The sequence below is a fragment of the Saccoglossus kowalevskii genome, chromosome 6, assembly GCF_978046115.1.
Source record: "Saccoglossus kowalevskii chromosome 6, keSacKowa6.1, whole genome shotgun sequence".
In the NCBI taxonomy this organism is placed as follows: Eukaryota; Metazoa; Hemichordata; class Enteropneusta; family Harrimaniidae; genus Saccoglossus; species Saccoglossus kowalevskii.
This window is the reverse complement of record NC_140646.1, coordinates 341,355-357,157: the sequence shown is the minus strand read 5'-3', so window position 1 is coordinate 357,157 and position 15,803 is coordinate 341,355. Positions and strand designations below refer to the sequence as shown.

The following is a 15,803-nucleotide window of genomic DNA, read 5'->3' as shown; positions in this document are numbered from 1 at the left end:
TCGAAGACTAAACGTTTCTGAATTGTTTGGTGATTGGTGTTGAATGTCGAATTCACACCTCTGTTCCTTTTTTACCTCCATGCTTGCATCTTGATCTGCGTAATAATTTATGAAATAATTATGACAATCACGCCATGGATCACGCTAACTCGAATCCACTCTGAATTTATCTGTATGTGTGTCGATCTCGATTATTTTTGTTATCCACTTAAACGCTGCTTTTAACGAACTTGCCCTCGTCGTGACCCGACGCAACGCGTTCACCTATTTCAACAAAAACTCAATTTATTTCCACGCGGCTGTCATTTATTTAGTAACTGTGATTTGTCGTTTTTTTAATTATTTTATAGTGGTCACTATAGTCTAATGTTTAGAATGTCAAATATGTTCTCTTTTATTTTAATTTTAATTTGATCGATGAAATAAAACAGTGTAGTGACGTGCCTAGTAACCTACTAAATAACGAGATAATTCCGACGTCAAATTCTATTTTGTCCAGCGACAGTGTCCAAACGTGTGCCGGTGTCGGTGACGATCACGGTGACCAGCTACACCAGAATGAACATATTTCGCATCTAACTCAACCCCATGCAACAAAATATGATACTATGTGTTCATTATGGTTCATTCTTCCTCGACGAACAAGTACATAAGTGACAATTTAGTCAAAGACGAGAAAACTGCACAAGAAATTTGCCTTATTTACACGTATCGGCTATGCAAGCTGCCATGCGACTTCCCCTTCTGACGTCACAAGGGGAATTTCTGTATACAAATGAGAAGCTAATGAGGAGCCTCGTTTTAAAATATACAAAAATAAAGTTGCCGTAGACTGAGTTTAAAACACATTTTTTCACTTAAAAAAAATAATTCATGCTTAGAAACATAAAAATTAATAATATTTATGTATCAAATGATAATTTTAGGCGTGAAAATAGCAGCCATTTCACAGGCACTTTAATTATAGTTATAATTTTTTTTTCAAAACTCCGGATATTATTTTATATTATTTTAATATAACTACAATATGTTAATTAGTATGCAAATTAGCAGCCAATCTGAGACAATTTTCTAGAATAAACACTGCAATCCAGTTCAAAGAAAATTTAACATACACTTAGGTTACATGATCACTACCTCTGCTGATTAGTTTTTTATGCACTTCTATCTGCTTTTATATTAAATGTATTATTTTTTTTGTATTTTTCTCAATAGTATTTTTTGACTCCTGTGTGCGAAGCACACAATGGGAGTCTTTGCAGTTAGTGTGTCTGTATGTGTATGTGTGTGTGTGTGTGTGTGTGTGTGTATGTTTGTCAGTCTGTTCCACTGATATCTCAAGAACCATACATTGATTTTTGATGAAACTTGGTGCATAGATGCTCTGGGCCAATGCGCAGATTTGATTTGGTTTTGGTAAAACCATGCATATTAATTACCTAATTTGCATGATAATTAGCTGATTTTTAGCTGTTCCACTAATATCTAAAGAACCACTTATTGGATTTTAATAAAAGTTGGCACATAGATGCTCACTGGAATTTATTTTCGCTATTTTCGCTGAAGGGATGATTCAGTGAAAATAAAATCCAGGGAATATACTTTTTTCCCTATATTTCACATTAAATTCATCAAAAATCAGTGAAAATAAATTCCATACAAAACACCTAAAAAGCCTTTTCAGCGAAAATTAATTCCATCAAAAATAAAGTATTCCACAGTAATTGACTTATTAGCATAATTAGTTAATTTTTGACTCCCATGTGCGAAGCACAAAATGGGAGTCTTTGCAGTTAGTGTGTCTGTATGTGTGTATGTATGTGTGTGTGTGTGTGTGTGTGTGTATCCGTGTGTGTATCCGACTGTTCCACTGCTATCTCAAGAACCATACATCGGTTTTTGATGAAACTTGGTGCATAGATGCTCTGGGCCAATGCGCAGATTTGATTAGGTTTTGGTAAAAATCCATGCTCGTTAATTACCTAATTTGCATGATAATTAGCTAATTTTTAGCTGTTCTATGACTGTTCCACTGATATCTAAAGAACCACTCATTGGATTTTGATGAAACTTGGTACATAGATGCTCTGAACATATGCGCAGATTTGATTAATTTTTGGTAAAAATACGTGCATATTAATTACCTAATTTGCATGATAATTAGCTATTTTTTAGTGGTTCCATGACTGTTCCACTGATATCTAAACAACCACTCATTGGATTTTGATGAAACTTGGTACATAGATGCTCTGACCTAATGCTAGGTTTTGATTAGTTTTTGGTAATAATCCATGGATACTAATTACCTAATTTGCATAATGATTAGTCAATTTTCGGTTTTTCCACTGATATCTCAAGTACTAATCATCACATTTCAATGAAACTTGGTACATAGATGTCATACAACACTGCACAGACCTGATAGTTTTTATGGTAATATCAGTGCATATTAATTACCTAATTTGCATGATAATTAGCTATTTTTTAGTGGTTCCATGACTGTTCCACTGATATCTAAACAACCACTCATTGGATTTTGATGAAACTTGGTACATAGATGCTCTGAACTAATGCTAGGTTTTGATTAGTTTTTGGTAATAATCCGTGGATACTAATTACCTAATTTGCATAATGATTAGTCAATTTTTGGCTTTTCCACTGATATCTCAAGTACTAATCATCACATTTCAATAAAACTTGGTACAGACATGTCATAAGACACTGCACAGACCTGATAGTTTTTATGGTAATATCAGTACATATTAATTACCTAATTTGCATAATTAATTAATTTTCAGCATTTGATATAAGTAGTTAGCATTACATTTCAATGAAACTTGGTACTTACATATTCAAGGACTATGCAGAGATTGATTGTTTTCGATAAATATTTGTGCATATTAATCACCTAATTTGCATAATTAGTTAATTTTCAGCTTTTCCACGGGTATCTCAAGTACTAATCATCGCATTTCAATGAAACTTGGTACATAGATCCTTTAGGACTATGCAGAGACCTGATTAGTTTTAGGGTAAATAATTGTGCATATTAATTACCTAATTTGCATAATTAATTTTCAGCTTTTCTACTGATATCTAAAGTACTAATCATCACATTTCAATGAATCTAGAATTATGCAGACCCAATTAGTTTCCCGTAAATATTTGTGCATTAATCACCTAATTTGCATAATTAACCAACTTTCACACTGATATCTCAGGTACTATACATCACATATCAAGGAATGTACATGGATGCTGTAGGACAATAGACAGACCTGAATAATTGTGGGTTAAAATCTGTACATATTAATTACCTAATTTGCATAATTAACCAATTTTAAGCTTTCACACTGATATCTAAAGTACCGTTAAAAACTTCAAAATTTCGACCGGTTTTAAATAATTGGTGTTAGATATGTGACGTGTTTTTAGAGTCAAAATTAAGGTGCATTTTCGGACGGTCGAATTTTTCAGAATAGAAATCAGCAAATGAAAAAATGGGTATGATAGACAGTGTGCTTCATTAGTTTTTTAAAAATGCAATGTCCGTCAATTGACGTAAACTTCCTCATGTTTCACGGTAAAAGCAAAGGTCGTGGCCGAGTTGTAACTCAAAATCTAAACAAAGTCATCAATCAGTGAGTATTATGACAAGCAAAACAAAACATCAAGACGCGGAGAAGAGGTCAGCACAAAACTAATAGGTCAAAAGACAAAGCTGTCTAGCACTACCTAGAAAAACTTGCGAATGTTCGAAGTACAGGTACCCATTGGACAAAAGATGCATGGAAGTTTAGCAAACTATCTCCCCGACCCAGTGCAATGTATCCGGTTAGAATCAAAGCTCACGTGTCCCTTATTTGAGGGACCAAATTCTGTCGTAAATTCGCCCTTGGATTAAAAAATAAAATGGGATTTAAGAAAATAAAATGGGACTTTTAAGGTGTATTTTGGCGTCATTTTTCGGACATTTCAATCAATCCTGCCGGCTAAAATAGAGTCTAAGTTTTACCGTAGTCATTGACGTTTGTCTATTCAAGAGTACACGTGTATGATTTTTATCGTGACTAGCGTGAGCGGGTAAGCTTCCTTTCGAGAATGAGCTGTTATCACTGTGAACAATGTTAAATTATTCTTCAGATGACCAGTTTATTTTTTAAAAACAACTAATTTTTTTATTTAAAAAAAATCATGCCGTTTTCGCATCAAAATCCAAGCCAAAATATCGTACTACAACATCATTCTCTTCCGCATTGCGTTCAATAACATTAACATATTTAAATAAGCTATGGTAATTTGAACACGTTGGCATCATCCAGCTTTTTGATTGGTTAATTAGCGATTTGACCTATTTGACCTAAGAGAACATGGCGGATATCCTACAGCATCAAACGTTTATACGAGACCGGAATCATTCGCTTACGATGAAACTAAGTTGCCTTTTATTTGTATTTCATAACCATTCAACAAATTTATTTTGTGTACATTATTATAATCACTACTGAGTACAGTAATAATCAACAATTCAGAAACGCAGCATGCCGAGATTTTTGTGTTCGTTTTTATTTGAAACTTCGTTTATTTAGAATATATTTTCGTTACCAATAAAATAAAAATCTCTCAGTCAATTAGAAACCCGGATTCATGCCTTCGAGGAAGGTCCCGTTTGAACGCTCACATCGTTTTTTTTTTCGTTTGGGGGAAAACTAAAACTGGTCGCAATTTTCGAATAAGAATGAGTCGGCAATTTTTAGTGGAGTCGAAAATTTGGAGGTAAATAAAACACCGAAACCCGGCAAATAAATAGGCGGTCGAATTTTTAGAGGGGTCGAAATTTTGGAGTTTTCACGGTACTAATTATTCCATTTCAATGAAACTTAGTACAAAGATGCTCTAGGACAATGTACAAACCTAATTAGTTTGGGGTAAAAATCTGTTCATATTAATTCCCTAATAAGCATAATAATTCATAATTTTTTGGTTCTAATCACATTTCAATTAAACTTGGAGACATAGATTTTCTGTTACATTGCGCAGACCTCATTAGTTTTACACTCAAATCTGGTCATATTAATCACCTAATTTGCATAATTAGTTAATTTTCAGCTTTTCCACGGGTATCTCAAGTACTAATCATTATATTTCAATGAAACTTGCTACATAGATCTTCTAGGACCATGCAGAGACCTGATTAGTTTTAGGGTAAATAATTGTGAATATTAATTACCTAATTTGCATAATTAGTTAATTTTGTCCATGAATGTTCCACTGATATATACAGAACCACCAATTGGATTTTTAATGAACTTTCAAAGAGTACTCATCATCACATTTCAATGAACCTAGGACTATGCAGAGACCTAATTAGTTTTTGGTAAATATTTATGCTTATTAATCACCTAATATAATTAATTTGGTACATAAATGCTCTAGGACAATAGACAGGCCCGATTAATTTTGGGTTGAAATTTGTTCATATTAATTCTCTAATAATAATTCATAGTTTTTTTGTTCTAATCACATTTCAATGAAACTTGGTACATAGATATTACATTATGCAGACCTTATTAGTTTTACACTCAAATCTGTTCATATTAGTTACCTGATTTACATAATTAGTTTTCAGCTTTTCCATCAATATCTCAAATACAAGTAATTTTGAATTAATTTTTTTGTGTCTTCAATACTCTCAGCACACGGAAGTTCTTTCTAAGCTTTCTTTGATTTATTTCTTTTGATAGCTTGGCATCCATTTGGTTCAGCTCAAGTGAAATATCCCTGGTCAGATTTTAATGACATTGAAAATACAAGTACTTTGGCTTTTTCCACATTCTTAATATTTTATTTTTGCAGAATCTCGTCAATATTAATTTGACAACTTTGTAGAGTGGAAACAGACTGGTGAATTAGTTCATCCTAGACTTTGGTAGAACATGTTTAAAATAGTACAGTGTGAACTGAAATTTCTTTCTGGGTGGTATAAATTTATCAAGTAATATTTTTCGTACTAAAAAGACTCAAATATCTTTTACAATTAAATCTAACAGCCAATGGGAGCACATATGCTACAACTTCTGCTTACTTTGGACTAAATGTTTTTTCTTTTTTTTTCAGGTGCAGAGCCAGAATTTTTTCTGTCAACCAAAGCATAAATATGTGTTTTTCTGTACAAAAAATTTCACACTATTTGTTAATATTAATGTATGATAATAAAAACTTGATAATATTTTTCTGGATTTTTGCACTTTATTTGTATCATTGTCGTATGAGAAAGTAATCTTGTCCAAGTATTAGAGATATTGAAACTAATCCAGGGCCACAAACTAGTTTATCCAAACAGACACAACACTGACTCTACATATTTGCAGATCTGATTTGTATACTTCCTTGTCATCTTACCTGTTGTACTGGTTTGGTGCTAACTGGTTTCCTTGCTGAGAATAATGCTGACCTGGATGGAGAGTGCTATAAACTTGAAAATGCCATAGAAATCATGTTTGCCAATTTATGTCCATGCAACTTTAGAATGACAACTAGCGAAGACAGTGTCATTCATGACTTGTTGGAATTAGACATGTTTCACAATTTAGAAGAGTTTGAATTAAAAAATTAAATATATTCAAAATTCAAATGCTGCAGACTAAAAAACAGAAACAAATAAACTATTGTTTCAATATTATTGTCTATTGTACAGTTGTGCAATAAATGGACTATTTTGGGTGTAGATATAAAGTGTGTCACCGAAGTACTCGCGCGTGTGCACGATTCCAATAGTTTGTGCTGTGAAGGAACTCCATTAGAAAATAAGTATTGTGTAATTTGTAGTGAGAGTGTATTCAAATAGATTTATGTTTATGAATCTTGTTTCTTTTTCAAAGTGTATTTATATAATAAAAATTGTTTATGAAAATGTTTTTTCATACTTTTTCGATGGATTGAATTTACAAATAATGAGTTATTTTGTTATACCAGCACTCAAATTATGTGTTACGAATTTCTGATAGTTTAGGCTTTGTGTTCTTGCGAACGAGAAGACATTTACTTGTGTACAGTGGACATCGATAAAAGCAAATATATTTCGAAAGCTGTGAAGTCATGGTACTGTTTTGGCATTATACAACTTGCAGTTCCCTTTTGATGGATTTTGTGTGACTGGCCGCGTTATCGTACTGTAGTATTATGTAAATCTGCCCCGGGAATATCTGCAAGCAAAGTTTAAATTTCCATTTTATATATCGTTTTGTATAGCGTGGAGTCATCATCTAAGTATGCACAATTGTTCGTCTCGTGTTCCCCACCGCATTTAAAAATCTCTTGAATTTAGGGGACTTTGTGTGACTGACCGTGCTGTTTGTAAACTTTAGTCAAACTGTAGTAGTGTGTAAATTTACCACAACTCGGAGTTGACATTGTCTCTTGTTTACCAACTCATTTAAATACGTTTGTGCCTCAACAAGGACTGAAAAGTGATTTCCATTTGTTTGTCTATTATAAATCAACTGTATTAGCTTCCTTCGAACTTCCTATTGCCATCGGGATTATGTCTACTACACTCGGCGGTGTCGTGCGTATCGATCTTTTTGTATGAAATGCACCCGAACCCAGAAAACTACGGCAAATCGGGTTGGTCACGTCACGTAATTTCATTCAATTCCAAGCATTATTCACTGAGATATATTCGTTAAAACTCATTCCATGCTTGATTTCACCTCATTATGCATGTATCTATTACAAAGAAACACAAATCAGTTAATGACAGGACTGACAGGATGCGTGTCGGTCGGTACATAATTATAATAACAATCGGGCAATAGTCCTGGTCGGAAGCATTTCTGTGGTGGTCGCTAATTTTGAGTGCCAGTCGGGGCCGACTACCGCCAACCAGCGTGGCGAGAACCCTGGAACTAATCAAAAATGATTGTTGTTATCTAGATATTGTCATCACTGGGTGCACTGACAGCCGCTGGTGTTGGACTTGTAGCCGCTTTAGAGATGTCTGTAAGGGCTGATGAAGAACACACACTTCATTCTCCCAAATATCCATGGAGCCACAGTGGAACGTTTGCTGCATTTGATCATCGAAGGTAATTAAATTTATTTTCTGAAGATACAAAAACCAACATATTAAAATTGTATTCCTTGTAAGATTTTAATGAAAACGCTTGTGTATCTGTTACTAAAACAGCAAATCTGAAAATTACTACGTTAATTAGTCTTCCTGAACATACTTCGTTGTTTAGTTATTGTCTTCCCTGCAGTTAATCTCATTATCCACTGCTGTTTGAATTCTGCTACAACTGAACATTAAACCCTACTAACCTAGGAAATTCGAAATGATCAACAGTTAGCTTGGACACAATCGTTGATGATTAAAGGGAATGCTTTGATTGATTTTTGTGATATTATCATCTTTCCATAATTAGTCTGCTGCTATATGTAACATATTAATAAAAGTGCTGCCTGTTTATCATTAATTTTTCAGTATTCGGCGTGGATTTCAGGTTTACAAACAAGTCTGTGCTGCTTGCCACAGTATGGACTACCTTGCATTTCGTAATTTAGTTGATGTATGTTACAGTGAGAAAGAGGCTAGAGTGTTAGCAGAGGATGTAAGTATACACCTAGTCTACCAGCTTGTATAAACCGAACTCTAACAGCATTCAGCATTTTTTCCTAACATTAGTGTTCAACATCAGTTACTGTAAACATATCAATTATTCACTGTTTTTAATTTTTATATTTTAGCTGATAAGTAAATTACGCTGAATTGAATCTATATTAACTTGTAGAATAACAATAGAACTCTTGTTTTGTTGCCAAGTTTGTGAAAGTTCTCAAAACATCAAAACAGTGACGACAAGTCCAATTGCTTTGATATTACATATATAGGTACTACATGTGGACCTCTCTCAGATTTGTTCATTTTGTAATGATATCTTTAATTCTCTAAATTTGGTAAATATCTTTGTCATTTTGGGTAAAAAGTGATATTTTCGACTTCTTGTTAAAAACCGCAAGTCCAATTGCTTTGATATTACATATAGAGGTACTACATGTGAACCTCTTTCAGATTTGTTAATTTCGTGGTGATATCTTTAATTATCTAATTTTGATGATTGTTTTTGTCATTTTTGGTGAAAAGTAATATTTTTGAATTCTTGTTGAAAACAGCAAGTCCCATTTCTTTGATACTATACATATTGTTCATTTTCTAATGATATTCTTTTTTTTAATTGAAATGTGCATTGATAACAGCAGAGCTATCTCAGCCGACTGGCTGCTTGTTACAAGTGCACTCAAACCAAATATTGCATTACCGGTACTTGTATGCTGGATCATAGCTTACTGTGCCTTTGTTTGACCATAGGCACATTTTGTCATTTACTTAAACATATGTGCCACTATTAGACAAAATATAGTATTATGTTGAACACAATTTCTGTTTCTCTGACTCCAAATATTAATCAGTACCTAGATTTTGATTAATCAGTGAGTGAATATTCAATTTTGATACATTTTACTATTTGGACATGTAACGCAAAGATGGCTAGTCAATAGTATTAATATTTTGATATCTTCATTGATATAGGTACAGATAGAAGATGGACCTGATGATGAAGGGAATATGTTTATGAGGCCTGGTAAATTATCTGATTATTTCCCTAAACCATATCCAAATGAAGAAGCAGCGAGAGCTGCAAATAATGGTAAGTTATGCAAGTGTACACACAATATGTATGTTAACACATTGTGTGGAAGGCTTCCATGGGCAGTTGATATGAAGGATATAAGATGGCATCAGCAGCTGATGTGTTGAAGTGTTTCAGTCATCACTTGGTGCATATTAAGATTCTGTGTAAAAAAACTATTGTCGTCACATGATGTAAATATGCTTCCCTTCCTTTCCTCATAAAACCATGTGTGATTCTACCAAGAGGCCAAGTATTTAATAAATAAACAAATAAACAAGAGATGTCACGAGAGGGGCCATATTGTTCTGGTTGTTTCTGGTCCAAGAACCACAAGATTCCAAATATACTTTCTCCTCATTGATGGTCACATGAACTTTAAAAATCTTACTTTCAGACATCAGCGTCATTTCTATGTCATAGCACTATTCTGAAACATTTGACATGTTGTTTTCAACAGGTGCATATCCACCGGATCTTAGTTATATCGCATTAGCTCGCCATGGCAGTGAGAACTATATCTTTTCAATATTGACTGGTTATTGTGACCCTCCAGCCGGAATTGAACTTCGAGAAGGCCTTGCATATAATCCATATTTCCCTGGTGGTTCTATTGGTATGGCTCAACAGTTGTACGACGGTGGCGTTGAATATGATGATGGTAGGTTATTCTCCAGAATGCTAAATATTCCGTAAAAACCCGCAAATAAGCGCCACCCTCAATTAAGAGCCACTCAGTGAAAATTTGTTACATTTGACCCTCCATTAAGAGTCACCAAGAGTTGAGTGGTTTTGTCAATAAGAACTCAGAAATAAGTGCCAGCCACCCGGTTGTTTACAATCAGGCAGACACCGAGCTTATCATGCCTCACTTCCACCTGCATTGTTTATTGCCCCACAGAAGGTGTGAGGCAAATAAAGACTATCCCCATAACTTGCCTGATGTCCTGTGTAATTGAGAACGGAAGAATGATAGACGAAAGAAATGCACTGAGAGCGTGAATGTGACTGTCAACTTGTCCATTTTATATTTCTGACACACAATCGACCAATTCATAAACTATTCATAGTAACTACTAGTATGTTTTTTGCCAAAACACCGAAGGACACGTTGAGATATTCATTGTCAATGTTGTCTTTATAACCAAGTAAAGAACGTCACGATTTTAGAACGCCTTTATCGGAAAATCGGAGGTATCGAAAATACATTCTCACAGACGGACCGGAACAGGAAGTCAGCAGAAAACAAAAGATTTTTTGCTTAGCGTGGGGGGAATTTGGTTAGCGTGGGGGAAAACAGGTGTTAATCCGGTCATGGCAACGTTTGAGGGATCGTGACGTAGCTCCGACTGAGAATGTAATGATTACGCAGCCCGCTCTTGCTGATCGTGATTTTGGGTTATTTTTTGCATTTTATTTGAGACGTTCGTTTTTGGATGATTCGAGACAAAATGTTCAGGGAAGTAACAAAATAACTGGCATTAGTTTGGAGAGGACTCTCTTGCCCAAAATAATCAAAATTGAAGTCGAATGGATTAGTTCCACAAACTTGTGCGATCAACTTGTCTTACAGCAAAGTGAAGTCTACGTGACCCGCCTGACCCAAATATTTAAATTAGCTATTTGTGAGAATTGAAAATAATCTGAACTTGTACCAATCAGAAAATGCCTTGTAACAGGCCTGGGCTTTCGTGAATGATTTCGTCTCTCCGATTGGTCACAGGAAATTGTTTTTAATACATGTAATTGTTACTTTCTCGGTATCGTTTCGTATTTGGTTATATAGGGGTGGAGCTATAGTTTGACCCTGTTTGCATGGACTGTGAAGTACGTGAATATCATTAGAAAGCTGGCTTGATTATGAAACAGAAAATATAAACCAAAGCTGTACTGTCAGACGTCTAGCGCAATTAAAACAATTCCCAAGTACCCAAGCTGTACAAATCTATAGAAAAACGTGTTTTTAGCTCCGCTGTCGACTTTGTCGAGCGGAGCTTATCATATGAGTGATTGTCCGTCGTCGTCGTCCGTCTCCGTCGTCCGTGTCAATGTTTTACTTTTTCGGCTTCTTCTTGAAAACTACAAGCCTGAATGCTTTGATACTTGGTGTATATGTACCTTGGGTAGACCTCTCTCAGATTTGTTCATTTCATGATGATATCTTCAATTCTCTAATTTTGGTGAATATTTTTGTCATTTTTAGTAAAAAGTGATATTTTCGACTTCTTGTTGAAAACCGCAAGTGCAATTGCTTTGATATTACATATATAGGTACTACATTTGGACCTCTCTCAGATTTGTTCATTTTGTAATGATATCTTTAATTCTCTAATTTTGGTGAATATTTTTGTCATTTTTGGTAAAAAGTGATATTTTCGACTTCTTGTTGAAAACCGCAAGTCCAATTGCTTTGATATTTACATATATAGGTACTACATGTCGACCTCTCTCAGATTTGTTCATTTTGTAATGATATCTTCAATTCTCTAATTTTGGTGAATATTTTTGTAATTTTTGGTAAAAAGTGATATTTTCGACCTCTTGTTGAAAACCGCAAGTCCAATTGCTTTGATATTACATATATAGGTACTACATGTGGACCTCTCTCCGATTTGTTCATTTTGTAATGATATCTTTAATTCTCTAATTTTGGTGAATATTTTTGTAATTTTTGGTAAAAAGTGATATTTTCGACTTCTTGTTGAAAACCGCAAGTCCAATTGCTTTGATATATTATACATATAGCAATCTGATTAAAATCTGATGTAGTGTACGGGCTTTAATTATTTTGGCCATAAACTTATTTTAATTTTATTTTTTATTATATTTGTTATTAATGCCTTTTTATTTTATTATTTTACTTTGATTTTGAGATTTTTTTTTAATTCCGCCCTACCTACATCTGATCCGACGCCTATGTAAGTCCCATTCAAATCTCGCGTAAGTAACAGCCAATCACAGCCCCCCTTTTTATACAGGCTGTCGGTTGCTTACTTTTCAGTGTATACGGGCAAGCTTTCTGTACATTATATTTTGCCCACTTGAATAAACCATTAATAGAAAATTGCTAGTACATTTTTATTTACAGAAGAAATTTTACAATTTTTGTCATTACATTAAATATTTTTTTTTTACTTCCAACAAATGTGTACACTTCCAGATACATCTTCGCCAGCCAAGGTTCGTTCATTCAGTCAGTCATCGCTTCAATTTTACATCAAACACTGAGCATAATTATCTAGAATGGAAGCAAAAAAATGAGTAAATCGTAATGATTAGAACACTGTTAACAGCTATAGTAAACAATGCAAACTGATTTTAAATTGTATAACGGTCACCGGCCCACGGAATCGACGCAGAAAATTGGAGCAAAAAATATTTCTTGATCAATTGCGATGTGTTCCAAATAAAAAATATTTTATTCCAGTCCAAATCAGCTCAATTACTTTAATAAAGAGTTATTGTATAATGTACAAAATGTTGATACAATTTGATGAATATTTACAGCTACGGCTTCAATATCGTAGACGATTTTGGCCCGATCGTCAACAAAACATCACCTGTCTCCAGGGCAAGAGACTGGAACTTTGAAAAAGACACCGGTGTTCTGTCGAACCGGTGGAAGCAAAATCGTCACTTCCAGAATAACTACGCAAAATAACGATCTAAACTCGAACCATTCGAGCCACAATATTAACATAAAAATGACTTTCGTTGCATTTGACAATGATAAACTTACCGAAAAGCCGTGTTATTCTCGGTCGCTAATTATAACGTCGGTATAATCGGCCATTTTATTTGAGTGTGTTTGCCACCTGACTCTGCCCGGTGACGTCATCATGTGCGCTATAGAAGGAGGTCTGTGATTCGTTGACTAAAATCGCCGATAGTGGGTCTCGTTGAAATCTCGTTACATAGGCATCGGATCAGATGTATGTAGGGCGGAATTAAAAAAAACCACGAAATCAAAATCAAAGTAAAATGATAATAAAATAAAAAGGCATTAATAACAAAAGTAATAAACAATAAAATTAAAATAAGTTTATAGCCAAAATAATTAAAGCCCGTACACTACATCAGATTTTAATCAGATTGTACATATAGGTACTACATGTGGACCTCTCTCAAATTTGTTCATTTTCTAATGATATCTTCTGTTCTTTAATTGCCATGTGCATTGCTAACAGCGGAGCTATCTCAGCCGACAGGCTGCTTGTTAGTCCCCGTTCGGACGCAGTCCGAAAACGGGGACTTATGTTTTGCCCTGTGTGCGTCCGTGCGTCCGTGCTTCCGTGCGTCCGTGATCACCTGTATCTCGAACATGCATGGACCGATTGAGTTCAAACTTCACTCATACATCACACATTATATGGGACATATGCACATGCATTTTTTTCATGATCCGATTAACGATAGCCGAATAGCGGCCATTTTAAGGCCGAAAATGCATCAAACTCGCACATTTTCACCATTCCGGACCCGGATCTCAGTTATGCATGGACGGATTTTGTTCAAATTTGGTACATACATTAAACATAATAGGACCTTGATGCACGTCATTTTTTTTTTTGGATCGGGTTCGAAATGGCCGACTGGCGGCCATTTTGTTTTAAAGAATTCAGTTCTGGATCCGTATCTGAGACATGCTTGGATTGATCGAGTTCAAACTTCACACACACAAGGTACATCATGTCACAAATATGTATGTGCATTTGTTTCATGATCTCATTAACGATAGCCAAATGGCGGCCGCTTTAAGGCCGAAAATGCATTGAAATCGCACATTTTCACCATTCCGGACCCGGATCTCAGTTATGCATGGACGGATTTCATTCAAATTTGGTACATACATTAAACATAATAGGACCTTGATGCACGTCATTTTTTTTTTCGGATCAAGTTCGAAATAGCCGACTGGCGGCCATTTTGTTTTAAAGAATTCAGTTCTGGATCCGTATCCGAGACATGTCTGGATTGATCAAGTTCAAACTTCACACACACAAGGTACATCATGTCACAAATATGTATGTGTATTTGTTTCATGATCTCATTAACGATAGCCAAATGGCGGCCGCTTTAAGGCCGAAACTGCATTGAAATCGCACATTTTCACCATTCCTGACCCGGATCTCAGTTATGCATGGACGGATTTCATTCAAACTTGGTACATACATTAAACATAATAGAACCTTGATGCACGTCATTTTTTTTTTCGGATCAAGTTCGAAATAGCCGACTGGCGGCCATTTTGTTTTAAAGAATTCAGTTCTGGATCCGTATCCGAGACATGCTTGGATTGATCGAGTTCAAACTTCACACACACAAGGTACATCATGTCACAAATATGTATGTGCATTTGTATCATGATCTCATTAACGATAGCCAAATGGCGGCCGCTTTAAGGCCGAAAATGCATTGAAATCGCACATTTTCACCATTCCGGACCCGTATCTCAGTTATGCATGGATGGATTTTGTTCAAATTTGGTACATACATTAAACATAATAGGACCTTGATGCACGTCTTTTTTTTTTTCGGATCAAGTTCGAAATGGCCGACTGGCGGCCATTTTGTTAAAGAATTCAGTTCTGGATCCGTATCCAAGACATGTCTGGATTGATCAAGTTCAAACTTCACACACACATGGTACATCATGTCACAAATAGATATGTGCCTTTGTTTCATGATCTGCTTAACAATAGCGAAATGATGGCCATTTTAAGGCCGAAAATGCATCAAAATCACGTATTTTCACAATTCCAGAACCGGATCTCAGTCATGCATGGATGGATTTTGTTCAGATTTAGCACAATGTGTTGTACATATGCAGGTGCATTTCGGTCATGATCTGCTTTGAATGTATATGTCACTCAAATATGAACGGAACGGGGACGTGTCATTGACAATGACTTGTTATTTATTGTTTTTGCCATAAATACAAGTGATTGGGCATCATTTTTATCATTCGTTCCATGCTTCCTTTGCAAGTATGTCCTCTCCTGTCGCTGCTGGTCAGATCAATTCTATCCGAAACTATTTTATATTGTCACCAAATCAACCACCACGCCAGCCACAGCCACGCAAGTTATTCCCAGTTTTCAAGAAAAAAGT

At 35.1% G+C, this 15,803-nt stretch overlaps 1 protein-coding gene and 1 long non-coding RNA gene across 2 annotated transcripts in view; one reads left to right on the top strand and one right to left on the bottom strand.

The window, feature by feature from the left end:
* The window catches only part of LOC100375623 (cytochrome c1, heme protein, mitochondrial-like), a 31,765-nt gene that overhangs the window by 9,426 nt on the left and 6,536 nt on the right, over window positions 1-15,803 (top strand). Inside the window, exons 3-6 of the mRNA XM_002734978.3 lie at window positions 7,936-8,087; window positions 8,486-8,612; window positions 9,593-9,710; window positions 10,153-10,353. Of these exons, the coding sequence (XP_002735024.1) occupies window positions 7,936-8,087; window positions 8,486-8,612; window positions 9,593-9,710; window positions 10,153-10,353 (598 nt within the window). The remainder of the gene's footprint in view (window positions 1-7,935; window positions 8,088-8,485; window positions 8,613-9,592; window positions 9,711-10,152; window positions 10,354-15,803) is intronic.
* On the bottom strand, window positions 12,757-13,654 carry LOC146741306 (uncharacterized). Its single transcript, XR_014929746.1, has 2 exons — window positions 13,432-13,654; window positions 12,757-12,930 (listed from the first exon to the last, which is right to left on the bottom strand). It is a non-coding gene; the product is annotated as an uncharacterized LOC146741306 (long non-coding RNA).